The sequence below is a fragment of the Pristis pectinata genome, chromosome 30, assembly GCF_009764475.1.
Source record: "Pristis pectinata isolate sPriPec2 chromosome 30, sPriPec2.1.pri, whole genome shotgun sequence".
Lineage (NCBI taxonomy): Eukaryota > Metazoa > Chordata > Chondrichthyes > Rhinopristiformes > Pristidae > Pristis > Pristis pectinata.
This window is the reverse complement of record NC_067434.1, coordinates 7,898,595-7,917,299: the sequence shown is the minus strand read 5'-3', so window position 1 is coordinate 7,917,299 and position 18,705 is coordinate 7,898,595. Positions and strand designations below refer to the sequence as shown.

The 18,705-nt window shown below is 41.6% G+C and overlaps 2 protein-coding genes across 2 annotated transcripts in view; one reads left to right on the top strand and one right to left on the bottom strand.

Moving 5' to 3' along the window:
- Positions 1–1,304: 1,304 nt before the first annotated feature.
- Positions 1,305–15,867, bottom strand: ndufb8 (NADH:ubiquinone oxidoreductase subunit B8). Its single transcript, XM_052041445.1, has 5 exons — positions 15,707–15,867; positions 12,990–13,116; positions 7,831–7,930; positions 6,947–7,102; positions 1,305–3,902 (listed from the first exon to the last, which is right to left on the bottom strand). Exons 1-5 carry the CDS (start codon positions 15,795–15,797, stop codon positions 3,810–3,812), a joined length of 567 nt encoding a protein of 188 aa, XP_051897405.1. The 5' UTR covers positions 15,798–15,867; the 3' UTR covers positions 1,305–3,809.
- Positions 15,868–15,990: 123 nt separating this feature from the next.
- hif1an (hypoxia inducible factor 1 subunit alpha inhibitor) overlaps positions 15,991–18,705 on the top strand; it is a 35,876-nt gene continuing 33,161 nt past the window's right edge. The window contains exon 1 of the mRNA XM_052041444.1: positions 15,991–16,278. Within this exon, the coding sequence (XP_051897404.1) occupies positions 16,150–16,278 (129 nt within the window). The 5' untranslated portion in view covers positions 15,991–16,149. The remainder of the gene's footprint in view (positions 16,279–18,705) is intronic.

The window sequence follows — 18,705 nt, the reverse complement described above, 5'->3', positions numbered from 1 at the left end:
GTAGTTCTTTTAATGTAGTGTATTGCATTCGATGTTCAGAATCGAACCTTCTCTATTCTGAAGAAGCAAAGTATGTGTCAGGAGACTACCTTGCAGAACATATCTGTTCAGAATGCAAGGGCTGCGCTAATCTTCCAATTTTACGTCATTTTAATTCTTAATCCTCTCTGATTCTGACATCCCTTTGCCCTCTTACAAAGCCAAACAAAAACTTGAACAGCATCTCATGTTCTGACATGTTGCAGCCCTCAGGACTCAACTTGAATTCAACAATTTGAGATAACAAGCCTTTCCAGTTTGTATTTGAACTGCCTAGTTCAGATGAAAGGTCATCAATTTGTAACATTATTTGTTTTCCTTTCTCTAGATGTTGCCTGACCTGCAGAACATTTCCAAAATTCCAGTCACTGCAGGACATTTGCTTTTCACTGTTCCAGAATTGTTTTATTCTCCCCACCCCATCTCCCCTGCCCTCGTTTCATTTCCTTCTATTATCAGACATATCAACCGCATTTAACAAGCCTTCACCAACCTCTCTATTAGCACCACCAGTCACTCAGTCTCTTTTCACATTCCCTTTGTTCTTTCCAATTTAAAATATTTGATTTCTAACTTTGCCTGGAATTCTAATGGATCAATTCCAACTAATGCATTTAGTGGCAACCTGTGAAATGTTACTTCTGTTGGCATCACGGTAAATACAGTTCATACTTTCTTGAATTTACTGCAATTATGGAACATTATGAATGGGCTGAAACCCTTTTCTCCCCCTTATGACATGGGAGGCCAGTATGGTCTATCAAGACTTTGCCAGCTCACAAAGCAATCCAAATACCTCAGTAAATTTTCCCTGTAACCTATCCTTCCCACATCCATCCTGATTCTACCATTCACTCACACACTAGGGGCAATTCACAGAGGCCAATTAACCCACGATCTACATGCCTTTGGGATGCGGGAGAAAACTGAGGTACCTGGAGGGAACACACATGGTCACAAGGGGAATGTGCAAAATCTATAGACAGTATTGGAGGGCAGGAATGAACCCACATCACTGGAGCTGCGAAAAGCAGCTCTAATAGCTGTGCCATTGTGTTACCCTACTTTAATAAAACTAAGTGTAAATATAATTTTAATGCTTTTCCATAATTGTTAAATGTATTTAATATCAAATTGGACAGGGAACCAAGATAGCTTCTCAAACTCGTTTTTCTGACCATTTTAAATAGATTTCAAATGGATTTTGGAAACAGTTTGAACGATTTGTTTAGTTTTGCAATAGTCAGAATATGATACTCTTGTGAAACACTTCAGTACATTTTTATTATTTTAAATGCTATATACAATACATCATCGTCAATGGTCAATAATTGAAGTTTAATGACTATGGAGTCAGTGGAAGTTTTCAAAGCGGTACGGTAAAACTTTTCCCCCACAATTTGACTTTTATTGCACAGATTTCCTTTCTACCAAAAGCCTCCCAGGTTCACCTACCATCTGGACGACTGCACCTGGGAGAAACAGGACAAAAAAATTTGATCTGGTGATAAATCAAGTAAGGTCAAATCTTATATGGGAAACCCTGGATATACGGTGACCATACAACTGGTTCCAAAGTAACTTGTGACCAGAGTAGTGCCCGAAGGATCAGGGCCGGGGTCGTAACAGTTTACAAAATATAATCATGATTTGGAAGAAGAAAACAAATATACAAAACATAAATTTGTGCACAATACAAAAATGGGTGGGAAGGCAAGTTGAGAGGAAGATACCATCAGCTTACAGAGATATTTTTGCCCATTAGAGTATAATGTGGGAAAATATGAAGTTGTTCATTTTGGATGGAAGAACAAAAAGACACCATTATTTAAAAGGAGAGAGAAAACACAGAAAGCTGCAGCACAAAGGGAATCGAGGGTCTTTGTGCATTAACACAGAAAACTAGCACACAAGTGCGGCAAATAATAGAAAAGTCTCATGGAATGTTGACCCTTATTTCAAGGGAGTTGGAGCATAAAAGTAGGGAAGTCTTACTGCAACTGTACAAAGCATTAGTGAGTATACAAATTCGCTGATGACACCACTGTTGTTGGACAAATCACGGGTGGTGATGAGTCAGCATACAGGAGTGAGATAGGACACCTGGCTGAGTGGTGCCGCAACAACAACCTCTCGCTCAACATCATAAAACCAAAAAGCTGATTATTGTCTTCAGGAAGGGGAAGGAGGGCAAACATACGCCAGTCTATATTGGAGGATCAGCAGTGGAGAGAGTCAGCAGCTTTAAATTTCTGTGCGTTAACATAATTGGATGACTTGTCTTGGGCCCAGCACATAGATACAATCACAAGGAAGGCACACCAGCGTCTTTCCTTTCTTTGGAGGTTAAGGAGGTTCGGCTTGTCACTGAACACTAACAAACTTCTGCAGATGTACTGTTGAAAGTATCCTGACTGGTTGCACCATGGTCTGGTACAGCAATTCGAATGCACAGGAACGCAAGAAACTGCAGAGTCTCGTGGACTCAGCCCAGTACATTACCGGCACATTCCTCCTCACCATCGATTGTATCTACAGGAGGCACTGGCTCAAGGCGGCAACATCCGTCATCAAAGATCCCCACCATCTGGGCCATGCCATTTTCTCGCAGCTACCATGGGGCAGGAGGGAAAGAAGCCTTAAGTCCCACACCACCAGGTTCAAGAACAGCTACTTCCCTTCAACCATTCAGTTCTTGAACCAATTAGCACAATTCTAATCACTACAGTTTAGCAACACTGTGACCATTTTGATCACTTTGCACTAAAATGGACTTTCTTTTTTGTTCTAATTGTGTTCTTTCTTGAAATATTGTGTATAATTTTTTTCTTGTGAATGCTACTTATATGATGCTATGTGCCTGTGATGCTGTTGCAAGCAAGTTTTTCATTGCACCTGTGCACACACATACTTGTGCATATGACAATAAACTCAATTTTGACCACATCTAGAGTACAGTGAACAACTAAGGAAGATATTATTTCATTGCAGGCAGTTCAGAGAAGGTGAACTTAGATGATCCTGGGTATGGAGCGATTGTTCTTTGAGATGAGGTTAAAGAAGGTGAGACTCTACTCATTGGAGTGTAAAAGAACGAGAGGCAATGAAACAAGATTTTTTTTTAAGGGAGCTGGAGAGTATGTTTGCCCTCTTGGGACAGTCCAGCATTAGAGGGCATAGTCTCAGAAAGCAGGTGCCCTTTTAAGACTGAGATGAGAAAGAATGTCTCTCGGACGGTTGAGTTTTTACATCTCCTTGCCATAGAGAGCAGTAGGGGCATTGTCCTTGGATATAGATATAACCCTGATATACATACATTTCTAATCAGTAAAGGAATCAAGGGTTATGGGGAAAGGATAGAAAGTGGACAAGGATTGATGGATGAGTGATGATCATTTTGAATGGCAGAGCAGGTTCGAGGGACTGAATGGCCTGTTCCTATTTCTTATGGTCCAAGTGAATAAGAGAGGTTATGTCTCAAAAACAGTGCCAGCGCAATGAAATCTGTTCTTATTGATAGTTCTGATTCATTTCAAAAGTGATAACTTGAGTATGAAAGGCAACTGAAACATAAAACCCTGTGTAGTGGATTAGTTCCTTTTGCATTTCCTAGATTTGTTCCATTATAGCCTTTAGAGTCATCCTGCAAAGTAATTGGAACACATTTTTCATAAATATGATGGCGATTTTATTAATGTCATTGATTTCATTACACATAAAAGATAAACTCCAAATTGACATATAACCAGCAATCAGCCACAGAAATCTAATTATATTTCATAGTGGTTCACTTGGGGTGGTTCTTCATCAGGTGAACCTCCATTCTCCAGATAAAGGTTATTGTAAGGATACTGTTTTGGAGCCTGGAAAGAGAATTTAAGTCAAAAACAAGTCAATTTCCCCACTCCAACATTATATAAATTTTCTCCCTTTTCCAAAAAAAATGTTCCCTTTTACATTTGTTAGCATGATATTTCTCATGTCTTGATAGTGCCGGTCCTTACAGCTACATTTCCTGCATTTGGTTCGAACAATGGCCCCTTACTTAGTTGATGATTAATAAACAAATGCATCTACTCAATACTGCAGAACATGGAACTGGAATTTACAGAGCAGGGAATGTTAAACTTTTCGCCACACACTTCTACTCAAAAGAATTTGCCTTGTAAAGTGCAATTAAGTGGCCACCTGACAATGGATTAGCAAAGGAGATGAAGATGAGTTGGAAAGGCCAGCATAGTTGTGATCCAGGTTTGACTCTGATGTTGGCTGCTGTGTGTAGTCTGCATGTTTACACCCATATCCAAACGATGTTCCTGTAGGTTAATTGGCTAGAATAAATTACTGCTAGTGTAGGTAAGCAAGGGAAGAATCAAAGGGGAGTTAATGGACATGTGAGAGAGCGTAATTTACAGGTCAGGGAAGTAAATAGAATGGGATTAATGGAATTGCTATGCTTGGAGCCACCATGGACCTGATGACTCAAGTAGCCTCTTTCAGTGTCATAATAAACAAGTCAACCAGCTATGAGGAAAATAAATACTGAATCAACAGAGGTGCAGCAGTTAGCACTGCTTCAGGGACTGGGGTACAATCCTGACCTCAGGTACTGTCTGTGATTTTGTGGGTTTCTGCCAGATCCTCTGGGTTCATTCAGCATCTCAAAGGTGTGTTGATAGGTTAATTAGCAATTGTAAATTACCCCAGAGTAGGTGTGGCAAAAGAATCAAAAGGGAATTTATGGATATTTGAAAGGGAATAGCGTGCAGGACTACTGGGAAGATTAAGGGGAATGGCATTGATGGGATTGCTCTCCTAGGAGCCTGCTTGGACTGCACGGGCTGAATGGCCTCCTGTATTTTATCATCCCCAACTATTCGCTGCTTGAAGAACATGACTGCACATCTTTAATTGTTTATCTTCTGGATCATAGGGATTAATTGTCAGTAGTTCACAATTATTATATCGCTAATAATTATTCTAGTCCATGACTAGTCATTGGACAACCAACATGCAGCAGATTCACAAAAGGCACAAGTTTGTTAAAGGATTGATGGAGCTTTCACAAAGCAGATAATGAAACATTTGTGGCAACACAGAATACACGGACTCCCCTTCCTTGCCAGACAATGTCTGTAATAGTCATGAGTGACATTCACAGACCTTTTTATGCCCCAAGCTATGGTCAATCTCTTTAGAAAGATGGGTGCAATAAGTAAACGGTTCTAAAATTGTAGCTGCAATCAAATGCCGCTTCTCATCATAGAGATCAACTTTTCAATGAATTTCAGGTACACACTGAAATGATTTCAATTGGATCATGACATGCACAGATAAAACAAGGGAATGTTGTTCCATGGTACCTTTTAGCACTGTGTACAAAGTTTCCCAATGAAGCATAGTCAAGAATGGCACTGAGCCCATATGGAAGAGATCAGAAGGAAGCTTCACATGGACCTACTGATTCCTCCTTGCCTTTCCCCAAAATCTGCATCTCCATTTCAATGCATGGGCTCATCAACCAATTTCTCACGCAAGCTAATTCACTCTCACCCACCTGTCTAGACTCGACTTCTACTACCCCATGTCCATAGCTCTGTTCCATTCATCCAGTTTCTCCATCCTCATCATGTCTTTTACAGTATCATCTTCCCAACCAATACTTCGAATGTCTTCCTTTCTCCTTAACTGAAGATTCCCCTCTACTAATGATGGAAGGGCCTTTGACCACACCCATTCTATTTTCCCACACTTATCTTGCCCCACCCCATATGCAGAAGAAAAAGTTAGGATCTCCATAGGACTTATCTTCCACCCACCCAGCCTCCACATAGAACAGGTTGTCCCTCTGCTACTTCCAACACCTCCAGCTGATAACACCAAAGTAGAAATCGCCCTTTCTGCATTCTGAAGAGACCGCTTCCTCAGTGACACATGACCCACACTTCAATCACTGCCAAAGCCAACATTGCTAAAATTCAACACTTGTTTTTTTAAACCCCTCTCTTCAGGACCACAAAATGCCCGTTATGGTGAAATTCTGTACTATTTTTAAGTGACGTACACATTTTCTGATCAAAATGTAGTCACATGTGCACTAGGGAGCCTAAACCCAAATTGGATTATCACTTTGCAGTACACCTCCATTAAGTCTACATGCTTAATCCTAGGCTTCTAATCACTGATTATTTCACATTTCCACCCCACTCTGACTTCTACCCATCTCCTCAGCCCCCTTCTCTATTCTAATAAAGCTAAACAGAGCAGCATCTCATTTTTTAAGCATTTTGTTCAGATTCAGCTTCAATGTCCAAGCATTTAAATCATAAATGTTGGTTCCCTTTTTGACTTGAACAGTTGAAGGTAATGATTCTGTTTTTTTTTTCTTTTTTTCCTATTACCATTCACTTTGCCTTGAATTAACATTACTTTTGACAATTAATCTCACATTCCACCATTGTACAGACCTTCCTTTTTATCCTTCTGAATTGAAGAAAATTTACGACACAGGATGCTGCCATTTAGCTCATCAAGTCTGTACCAGTCCAAGAAGAGCCAGCTAGCCTAACTGCACCTTCAGGTAACAGCTTTCTGAATACTATCCAAATATTCTTTAAACCTGATAAGGCTTCCTTCCTCTAACAGTTTTTCAGGCAATGAATTCCAGACTCCAGCCACTGGGGAAAAAATTTCCCCATTCCATCTCTAGTCCTTCTATCAATTACATTAAATCTATCCCTCCTGGTTTTTGAACCCACCCCCTTGCCCCAGAGAATTAGGGGCCTTCCTATTTACACTATTTAGGCCCTTTATATCCTGCCACTATACTTTAATGCAGAAGAGCAGTGTTCATAAGATGACAAAAATTAGACTATAAATGAAAGATTAACTTTCAATAAAAACTTACCACAGGCTGGTATGAAGGAAATAACTCCCCAACATAGAACATGAACAGCATAAATCCTAGGAAGCCACTGAAGTGTTTAACCATAGTAATCCAGTCCATGGGACTTGGGGAGGTATCCACCCGATTCCGAATGAACATGTCAAAATCCCAGTGCATCTGGAAAAAGCAATCAGGAAAAAAAAATGTCGAGAGGTCTAAAACAGAACACCAACTCGAATCATCCACCAGCCTCTAAGTATTTAATAAAAACATGCCCTGGTTAGACAGGTATTACAATTGAAGCCATATGTGCAATTTGGTTTGAATAGAATGAAGACTATGAAGATTCTGTCTAATCTAGGCAGGCTTAATGCCTTTCGACTTAATTATCAACAGCGTACTGGGCAACATTCATTCCTCTACCAATACCACCACATTAGTTGGTCATTTCTCTCATATGTACATTTCGACATCTCAGAGGTGTTTCATAAATGTAAACTCTGTTTTCCTTCTCCCAGAAGAACATATTCAGAATGTTTAATCAATGAAATCAAAAGATCAGAAGCCTTTTGGCCTCTCTATTGACTCCATAGATAATTTCACCTACTTTGATGCTTGGCCACTTGACCAGGAAGAAAGATCCCACATTGGATTTCAGTGTCAGATATTAATTGCAAAAATAAAAATAACAAACATTTTTACATTCCTAACTGGTGTTATATTCTAAACTGCAACCTGCCAACAATGAGTCAAGATAAGATTAACTATGAAATGGACAGAGAAAAAAAGGAAAATCACTTGTATATATTTTGTAGGAAAGCAGGTCAAAGCTGGAGAAGTGGTTTCCAGAAATACAATATTTTATTCAGGAACCAGATTGCTACTAGGCATTTCTTTCTGCTCACCGGTTCACCCCAATTCCTTCGCAGGTCAGGTTCATCCCAGGCATACCATGGATCTCGCTCCTGCTGTGACCTGTCTGGTAGCTTTGGGTAGTCACCAAGTCTATTAAGGGGAAAATTAAATTTTCAGCATTACTATGAGGATTCTTGTCTGAAGCTTCAATAACTACCTCAGGTTCTTGTACTCACTGCAAGTTAAAACACAGAAGGGAAGAAATGAACACTAGTCTCCGTTAAGAAAACATTGTCCAGCCCACAATATTATATCCACTCGTAGAAATGACATTACTTCTTAAAATTGTCATTTTAAACCTCAGGTTATTCAATTAAGTTCATCTGCCATTTTTGTATTCAGCTTTGGACAATATTCTCTACTTCATCTCTGTTACAAGTAAAAAGGAAATCACATCAAATTACTATTAATATGACATTTATCTGATGCAATAACAGTGTTATTCAATTCATAAAGATTGTATCCCAATGGCACTACAGCTATTCTCCGCAAGCCAGCAGAACAGCAAATAGTGCACAATTAATTTTATATTGAAAGAATCAGTGGATGTCTTGTGGCATTACTGATAGACAAAATATCACCCAGTGACTCCTTCTCCTAGCCTATAACTTTTTCCATCTTCTGCTGTTTTTGTTTGGTTTACCCCACTATTAACCTTCCTCTCCCAAAACACTTTCCCCTGGTCATTGCTTTATCATTTTGTTTCCCGCCTCTTTCCAAAAGCATCTTCTTTCTTCCATAAATTTCTCAATGTGTATATTAGAAATTCTGTATACATATACCTCCAAAAGCACAGAATACATTCTTGTACAGATTCTGGAAGGGTAACTATTATTATGGTTAAGTAAGTGCACAGTTCTCGTGAAAAAATAAATCCTTAGGTACTTAGAAATCCCACAGCAGGATTTCAATCACAGTTTTCATGCATGTGTAGCCAATAGTAAATGCTAGTTCAATCCTTTCCTTACATTCAGAAAATGTTCTCCAAGTGCTTTCTGTCAAAGAATCACAAACATTTAAATACAATTGGACAATCTGCCCATTATGTCAATGCTGGCCATAAAGAGGCTACTGAGATGACAGTAACTTTCTAGATCTCAACATATAGCCTCACACATTAAAGCATATTAGATCTTCAGCCAGGTACTTCAAAATATGAAGATAAGAGAGCCTGCAGATGCTGGAATCTGGAACAAAAAACAATGTTGGAAGAATTCTGCTGGTCAAGCAGCATCTGTGGAGGCACAAGGGATTCTGCAGATGCTGGAATCTGGAGCAACTATAAAATGCTGGAGGAACTCAGCAGGTCAGGCAGCATCTGTGGAGAGAAATAAACAGTCGACATTTCAGATCAAGACCTTTTATCAGCTCTGGAAAGGAAGAGGGCAGAAGCTAGAATAAGAAGGTTGGGGGAGGAGGAGGAGCACATACAGGCAGGTGATAGGCAAGTTCGGTGATCGGAGAGTCCAGGTGAGAGGAGGAAGGTAGGAGGGTGGCGGAAGGAGGAGATGTAAGAAGCTGAGAGGTGATAAAAGAGGCAAAGGGCTGAAGGGGGAGAAATCCAGTAGGAGACGGCAGTGGACCATGGAATAAAGGGAAGGAGGTGGGGAATAGATGGGCAGGTCATGAGAGTGGGGGAAGGAGAAAGGGGGGAGGGGGCCACAGGAATGAGGGAAGAAAAAGGAGGGGGAAAAAAGGGGAGGAGAGGGGAGGGGTTACCGGAAGTTAGAGAAATCGATGTTGAGGCTGTCAGGTTGGAGACTGCCAAGGCAGAATATGAGGTGTTGTTCCTCCAACCTACGTCTGGCCTTAACGTGGCAGTAGAGGAGGCTCTGGGTAGACATGTCGGTATAGGAGTGGGATGTGGAATTGATGTGGATGGCTACCGGGAGATCCTTGCTTTTGTGGCAGACAGAGCAAAGGTGCTCGACAAAGCCGTCACCCAATCCGTATCGTGTCTCACCGACGTAGAGGAGGCCGCAGCAAGAGCACCGGATGCAATAAATGACACCCTCCGAGCTGGAAGGACTGTCTAGGGCCCCGAATAGTGGTGAGGGAGGTGGTGTAGGGACAGATGTAGCATTTAGTGCAGTAAAAGTTTGTATGTCAATGTGATAAGCGTTTCTCATTCAATTACCCTTCCAAGCAATAAATTTCAGATCTCCTCCAGTGTGAAACGTTTACCTCAGCTCCCCACCAACCCCGATATTGTCTATGTCTCCAGTTATCAAATCTCTGCTATTCAGCCAATCTACGGTTTTCATTTTGAAAAAAAACATGATTAAATCTCCCCTTAGCCTTCTTAGCTCCAAATAAAATAGTGCCGGCCTAGCGTCTATATATTTTTTTTTACAGATGCCAGAATGACTGAGGAGTGGAGAAGCAGGAGGCACAAACCAAGACAAGAAGAAACTTTTCACCCAGATGGTAATAAAACTTTGGAATTCTTCACCCAAGTCATCAGTTGCTGCGTATATTGCAGAGAAATAGATAGATTTTTATTTTACTAACCCCATCTCAAGGAATTGGAAAAGTGGTGTGAGACAAAGATCAACCATGTAGCAAGCACAAAGGCCTCTTTAACTAAGCAGCAGAGAACCATGGGCCAAGTGGCCTACTTCTGCTTCTATTTCTTATGTTCAAGCCAATCGTTGCTCATTATCTCTGACCCTGGGAGCAATTTTATAAATTCCCTTTGAACCTTCCCTAGAGAGGTCACAGCCTTTCTATAGTGTAGTGAAAGAACTGGACACGGTAATCTAGCTGTGTCCTATCTAGTGTTCTGTACATTTCTAGCCAGCCCTACCACCCCCCACAAATTCTATTACATTGTATTATGGGTCATGTTCCTAGAAAACGGGCCTCCGCGATTTTCCATAATGCAAAACCACAACATCTGCGCATCTGTCAAGAAACTCAAAAAAATTTCTGTTGATTTATTCATTGACTTTTTCTTTTAAAACAAATTCTGTATCTCAAATCTTTAGATATTGATTTGTGAATCCTGTAGGGGCGAATTTCTGTAAGTTGGAAGGCCATAATGCGAGGGGTTGCCTGTATTGATATGCAGAGACCCTCAATCAGATCTCAGACCTCAAAAGTCACACTCTGGATAAGACCAAAACAACTTATTTTTACAAAAAGACTTTTCCAGCAGTTCTCAGGAAAATATCATCTTATCGTAGTGATGACATCACTGCATCCATACAAGGAAATCAGTTACAAATGGTGGAATTTTTACACCAAAATGATTCAGATTTCAAAACAATAAAAATAAATTTACAGCATAAAACCACAATTAGGAGCAAATTGTGAAGTGCCTCTTGAAAATGGGCAGATTTAAATCAGTACGAGATTGAAAATACTTCATTTTCATTTTGCATAAACCACTCCCAAATGAAATATTTACAATTTATGAATCCAATGCAGATATCAGATATGTTATTCAGAGGTGATGCTGTATGTACCATGAGTAAATAGTTACATTAGGTGCATCCCAAGAGGATATTAAAAAATATTATAGTACGTGGATTCAGTATTGGTTAACAGATAGGAAAAACAGTAGCTATATACAGGTCATTTTCAGATTGGGAGACTGTGATTAGTGGGGTACTACATGGATAGGCACTGTGGAATCAGCTGTTCACAATCTATGGTCGATGATTTGGATGAGGGGACCAAGTGTAACAGTATCATCAACAAATGGGGATCTCAGCTGGATGGCAGTGTGCAGGATGTATGTAGGTTTTAAGCAGGTATAATACAGTTTAAGTGAATGGGAAAAGATATGCCAGATAAAATAGAAATGTGTAATAATGAGGTTGTCCACTCTGATGAAAAGGCAGAATAATTTTTAAATGGTTGAGACTGAAAGGTATTGGTGCTCATAGGGATCTGGTAGTACAGCAAGCAATTAGGAAGGCAAACATTACTTTTCATATTTATTACAAGAGGACTTGAGTAAAAGAGTAAAGACATCATACTGTAATTACATAGGGCATTGGTAAAATCACCTCTGTGACAGTGGGTCAGGACACCCAAGCAAGAATAGACAGAGGTTCAACAGATTCAAATATTTGAAAGCTATCTCAATGAACACTTGAATTGTCAAGGCACAGAAGACTATGGACCATCTGTTGTTAAATTAGTATAGTAGGTACTTGATGGTCAGATGGACATGGTGGGCTGAAAGTCCTGTTTCTGTGACTATGAGATTGGATTCTTGGGATGGTGTGTTTGTCCTATGAGGAGAGATTAAGCAGAGTGGTGTTTACTTGGGTTTAGAAGAATGAGAGGTGACCTCATTGAAAATGAGGAAATTCTTAAGGTGCTTGGCAAGGCACATACGGGGATGATGTTTCTCCTGGCTGCGTTGTCTAGTTACAGGGCACAGTCACAAAAAAATGTCAGCCATCAGGACAGAGGTGAGAAAAGAATTATCTTCCCAGAGGAGAGTGAATCTTTGGAATTCTCTATCGAAGAGGGAGTGGGTCTCAGTTCTGAGTGTGTTCTGAGTACTGAGGGCAGTTCTGAGGGTAGGCACGGTAGTGTAGTGGTTAGCGTAACGCTTTACAGCGCCAGTGACCTCAGTTCAAATCCGGTCACTGCCTGTAAGGAGTTTGTACGTTCTCCCCGTGTCTGCATGGGTTTCCTCCGGGTGCTCCGGTTTCCTCCCACATTCCAAAAGACATATGGGTTAGGAAGCTGTGGGCATGCTATGTTGGTGCCGGAAATGTGGCAACACTTGCGGGCTGCCCCCAGAACACTATGCAAAAAAAGATGTATTTCACTGTGTGTTTCGATGTACATGTGACTAATAAAGATATCTTATCTTAAACAAAGAGATCAAGAGATTTTTGGATAATAAGGAATAGAGGGGTGTGGGATTAGTGCAGGAAGATGGCACTGAAATAAAAGGTCAGCCATTATCTTATTGAATGTGGAAAAGGCACAATGAGGCAAATAGCTGACAACTTCTTGTTCTCACTCTCTTGCATTCTAAATGTTTAAAAAGGAATTCTGCTTACTGGAACATCATATAGTCAATGACTATATTACACATTCTTCTCCTGAAAGATACCAGGATAATTTGTAACAGCCCAACTTTACGACGCACGATATTATATCCATTTTATAGAGATAAACTCACCCCATTCCATCATCAGGATACGGCTCATAATCTTCCACTCTCATGTTGTATTTCTTTGCTGCTAATGCTCTTTCTTCTGGTGTTCTGGGATATGGACCCGGCAGCATGTCCTTTGAAAGGCCGGAGGCTATGAAGCAAACCAAAACACAAATAAAAGAACATTAACATTTCACCCTCATTTTTTTTTTAAATAAATGATTTCCCCTACATCAGTTTGGAAGTAGATGATGAACAGAGCAGAAGACATTAGGCTACTTTGTTCTGATCAGGCACCACTGATTTTGTCAGCACAACACATTCTCCCCCTTCCCTGTTACTTTTTCCACACAAAGTCCAAGATCTTAACAAACATGGCTGTATTCATAATTATAAAAAAATGTACAAATATTTTTCTTTTTCTGATCCTCTACTCCATCACTCCTCTCAAATGCAAAGACAGAGGGAGAGGGAGAGAATGCAAAAGATGAAATGTATAGAACAGAGAGGGGAAAAGGAAATAAACAATGGAACCGTGAGATACAAAACACTGTGGATGTTGGCAATCTGAAATAAAAACAGAGAATGTCAAAAATACTCAGCAGGTTATACAGCATCTGTGGGAAGAGAAAAGCATCACTAATATCATAGGTTATTGATCCTTAATCAAAACCAACAAGTTCTGACAGAAACCAGACAGGTCAGTAACCGAAAAGTTACCAGTGAGTTCTGAGGCCAGAAATGTGCCAACTTCCTTGAATTTACACGAAGCTTCATTGGAAGAATGTGGGAGTGGGAAAGAGATTTAAAGTGGCAGGCAAATGGAAGCTCAGGGTCACTGTTGTTGCCTGCATGGAAGTGCTCTGGAGTTTGCAGAATCTGCTAGTTTTTGGCAGCTTTTATTGCAACCAGCAAATGCATTACCCTAAATTGAAAGTACAAGTAAAAAGCTACTTCACCTGGAAGGTGGTAAAAGGTCAGGTATTGCATCTCCTGAGGTTGCTTGGTAAGGTGCCATGAAAAGTAGCGGGGTCTGTGTGTTTCAAAGGTAACGGTTCCCAAAGAGGGGAAGATGTATCCGAGAAAGTTCTGACGAAGGGTCCAGACCTGAAATGTTAACTGGTTTTCTTTCCACTAACCTGCTGAGTTTTTCCAGGATTTTGTGTTTTTAAATCTGAAATAATGTTCATTTGATAAGATATTCACAGCTGGTCTGCATTCCAGTATAAATGGGAACAAGAACTTTCTCATAGTAATAAATGATTTACCTTAATATAGCAGATGAAAGCTGATTACTGCAACAACTCTGGTGTTTTTAATTACCACAGCCTTTGCTTCTATTTGCATTTTTTTTGGCCTGAAGTCTTTTTTCCCCAGATTATGGACTCCTTATACCATTTTCAGAATTCTTGATCTACCTGAACCTCTCCCTATAGCCCTCTCTAAATCTATTCATCATTAACTGCAATGTGACATTGATTGTCTCAATTTGTCTACTGCCCTTGTTCACTTTCGCCTATCACCTGCTCAACATGCAGCTGACCCAACATAATCAACAAACCTGCTGACAAGGGTAGTGCTGTTATTTGGTGAATGAACTTCAAGAGGTTGAATGCAAGTTCTCAGACATTTCCTCATACCCTCATCTGGGCCATGACCCCACCACAAAACATCATTACCTCTCAGCCACTGACCTCATTTTCTCCAGCAATCTTACCTCCACACACTCTAGCCTCCTACTCCCCCAGCTATGCACAGCCTACTTCTACATCCTCCCCAAGATCCACAAATAAGACTGTCCTGATTGACCCTTTATATCAACCTGTTCTTCTCCCACAAAAGATTTTCCTACCCGGACTCTATTCTTTCTCCCCTTGTCCAGTCTCTTCCCAACTACATCCGTGATGCCCCTGATGCCCTCCTCCACTTTGAGAGTTTCCAGTCCCATGGTGCCAACCAGCTCATTTCCATTATGGACATCCCATCCCCCTAGACCTCCATCTGAGGGCCCCTTGCTTCTTCTTTGAAAACAGAACCAAACACTCCTTCTCCAGACTAGATGGAGAGGTATGGTTCTTGCTGCTGCTATTAGTATGATATATGAGAACTTATGAACCTTACTTCAGCTTGGCTTTCAGCCTCTCACTCATATTGGTATTGGTTTATTATTGTCCCTTGTACCAAGGTACAGTGAAAAGCTTGTCTTACAAACCAATCATACAGGTCGATTCATTACACAGTGCAGTTACATTGAGTTAGTACAAAGTGCATTGATGCAGTACAGGTAAAAACAGTAACAGTACAGAGTAAAGTGTCACGGCTACAGAGAAAGTGCAGTGCAATAAGGTGCAAGGTCACAACAAAGTAGATTGTGAGCTCATAGTCCATCTCATTGTATCAGGGAACCGTTCAACAGTCTATCAGAGTGGGGTAGAAGCTGTCCTTAAGTCTGGTGGTACATGCCCTCAGGCTCCTGTATATTCTACCCGATGGAAGAGGAGATGTGAGAGAATGTCCCGGATAAATGTGGTCCCTGCTATTTGCCCAAACTTATAGTATCTGCAATGAACGCGAAATGCAGCTTGCACTCAGCAGGTCAGGCAGATCTGCGACAGGGAAACACCCGCGCTTCGGTCGATGACCTTCCATCGGAACAGAGCCTGATGCCGAACCCCAGGCCTTACCCCTCACCATCCCCAAACCACCAACTGTCCTTACAACAACTAAAGCGCAATTCTCACCAGCCCGAGCGGAAGTCCAGCTTCCAGCCGGCTGCAGGCTCTTTTTAACGCCCCCAGCAAGGGCCCGAATCCAGCAGCCGCTTAAAGCCATCTCCTCCCGGGAAGGTGCACCAGCAACCGGGCAATCCTCACTGCGCAAGCGCCGGAGGTAGAACACTTGTGCGCATGCGCGGAGTCAAGAGGCGGGGTGGTGGATTAATTCTTCCCCACCGCCAGAGGGCGATGTGGACCAACGGTCGCCCAGCTCCGGCTGAAGGCGGTGTGCTCCTCCGGCCCGCTGGTGGCGCTGTAGCGGGAGATTGCTCCTGTCAAGCGAGCGGTCTGCCTCCAGTTTCCGACTGCCGGGCTCCGCGCTCCCTCGCCCGCTGTTGGTGCCGCTGCTTCTTGCTCGCGATTCCTGTCCGTTCCCCGTTACCGGAGCCGGGCTCGGCAGCGAGGAGGTGATGGCGGAGCACAGCGGAGAAACGCAGGGGTGGAGCGAGGCTCAGCTGAGGAAATACACCTTCGCCACCAAGGCCATCCCCAGGATGTCCCACAGCGATCCGCGGGTCGATGCCTTAATAGACAACGAGGTAACAAAGCGCAGGAATGGGGGGTGTGTGGAGGGCAAGCCTGTAGATGGTGCCCTGCACGGTGGGCACCCGGGTGCGGCGTGTGTTGGTGGTGCAGCGGGGTGAACACCCGGGGGGGGGGGGGGGGGGGGGAAGGATGGACTGGAAGCCCTGCCCTGGAAAGGTTAACCCTGCAACACTCTTCCTCATCTTGCTTCTATTCTTAAAAAAAACCTCTAGGGGAATTCTCCTTCATGCCTTGGAAAATATTTACCCTTCAGCTAACACCACTGATACAAATTATCTAGTCGCTATCTCCACGTTATTTATCTGACACCAGCTGGATCTTGCTGTTTCAATATTGCCACAAGGAATACTGCAAAAATACTCGAAAATCAAAAAACACCGCAGATACTGGAAATCAAGTGCAAATAGGAAATGCTGGAAACGCTTAGCTGCTCAGGCAGTATTTGTGGAAAGAGGACTCGAGTTCACGTTTCAGGTCAGAAACGTAAGGTGTTTGAGTGTTTCCAGCACTTTCTGATTTTACTGCAAAAATACTTAATTGAATGTAAATGGTACTGACTGTCCTCGGGTCACGAAAGGTGCTAAATAAACTCATTTATACACTTAGTCTGAAACAGCATCAAATGCTAAACCGTGAATTTTAGATATATGTGTTAACTTCGCAAGTGTGACTGTTTTACACGCAATGAGATCACACGAACTCCAGCGAATCAAATCACCAATCGCATTGTTTTTGTTGATGATAATTATGAGGTATGTTAATCTGAACACTGATAATTCCAACTCCTCTCCCTAATCTGATCATCATCAATTAGTTCCCTTGGATCAATAGTATTCATATCGATCACTGGAAATAAGCAAATGTGGTCTTATTTCATTCAAAGAAGTAGGAGACGAGGAAAGAAAACTGACCCAAAAAATGACTACAAGTGATTTTCCTGCCTACACTCAATTTCCCTAATATGGGAACGTCTAGGTTCAGTCTTTTGCCTGTGTTATTAGAGCAATTATCACATTATCCTTCAGATAGGATTTCAATCTCCTCAATCCCCCTCCCCCACCCCCCACCCCACTCCCCCACCCCCCCCCCCCACTCCCCCCCCCTCCCCCAGGGCAATATTTTTTTCTGTGTGTGAGGCCAAGATTGAATTCTGATATGAAGCCTTCCCATTGTGAATAGTTTTGTCACCATCAATGAAGAATAACCAGGACTGAGACTTTGTGGCATTTCAGGTGCTCAGTGAACTATTTCATGGCAAGGAAAATGAGAGGGTATATTAGAGAAGCCAAGAAATTAGTGGAGGGCAATGTTAATCTTAAAATAGGAACTTGGAAAGTAAGGTCATTGGAGAAATTAGATACATTAGTGTAAAGAGATCAGGTAGAAAGTCCACCAGACTGAGAGAAACAGCATTGGGCCATAAAACAATGCAGAGAATTTTAGAGTTGAGGCTAGGAACATGTTTTTGTTGTTTGCTGTACAAACAGAAATGTGTCTAGCAACAGAAATGCACAGAATCGATTAGTGCATGCTGTAGCACTGGGTAATTATTTACATCAGTCCAAGAAGGCAGAGAAGCAGCTTGATATAAAAACAAGCAGCCAGCCAGAGGAACGTGGTCATGACCCAAGCGCAGGGCATCAGTGGGGCCTGGGGCTTAAATTTTGGTGTTAATGTATTGACGTACTGTCACTTAGGGTGTGGGATGCAGAATAAAGATACGGTTACACTTCAGAAATTAATAGTTACTGATTTACTGTAATTTTATGCTGCGTATTGAAATTGATTAAGTTAATGACGTGTGTTACCATTTGGAAAATTGTCCTCTGTTCCCAACTATTTTGGCAGCAACGCTGGAATGTTCCACTCATCTGAAAGCAAGTGACATGCTCGCCATTTCCCCTAGCTTATGGCAGAAAGAGACAACACAACTTCTGTGTACTTGCTCCATATCTTGCTCACTCAGTCATTCACAATTTTCTCACTCAACACAATTTTTGTTTATACTCTGGCTTCACAGTGAAATTTCTGTAATCTGCAGTTAAACAAGATAAGAAAAACTTCTTTATTATATAATGTGTTTCATTAGAATTGGTGGTTCTTGAACCTTCTCCCTTTGTTTCAGGGGCATAATTGCTACCAACACAGCCACAGCTGACATATTGTTCTTCTAACAATACCATATTGGAGCCTCTTTCCACCCTTTTCCCCAAACTCCCATTTCCCTCATCCTTGACTCATTGGTATGGTGCTTGCCACTAAATCTGTAGATTGTGGATTCAAACTCTACCCAGATTTTCTGGTACAACACTTCAATGCAATATTGCGAGTGCTGCACTTGCAGAGGTGCTGTCTTTTAGCTAATATGTTCAATGAAGATGTTAAACTGAGGCTTCTTAAAGAACAGGGCCACTAATTTC

Bases quoted from the DNA above. Each gene is read 5' to 3' on its own strand.
- ndufb8 (XM_052041445.1), bottom strand. From the start codon at position 15,797: ATGGCTTTAAGCGGCTGCTGGATTCGGGCCCTTGCTGGGGGCGTTAAA. The intron at 13,117-15,706 runs GTGAGAATTGCG...TTTGCTTCATAG, and splicing joins CTGGACTTCCGCTCGGGCTG to CCTCCGGCCTTTCAAAGGAC. The intron at 7,103-7,830 runs GTGAGCAGAAAG...TGCTTTTTCCAG, and splicing joins GAAGGAATTGGGGTGAACCG to ATGCACTGGGATTTTGACAT.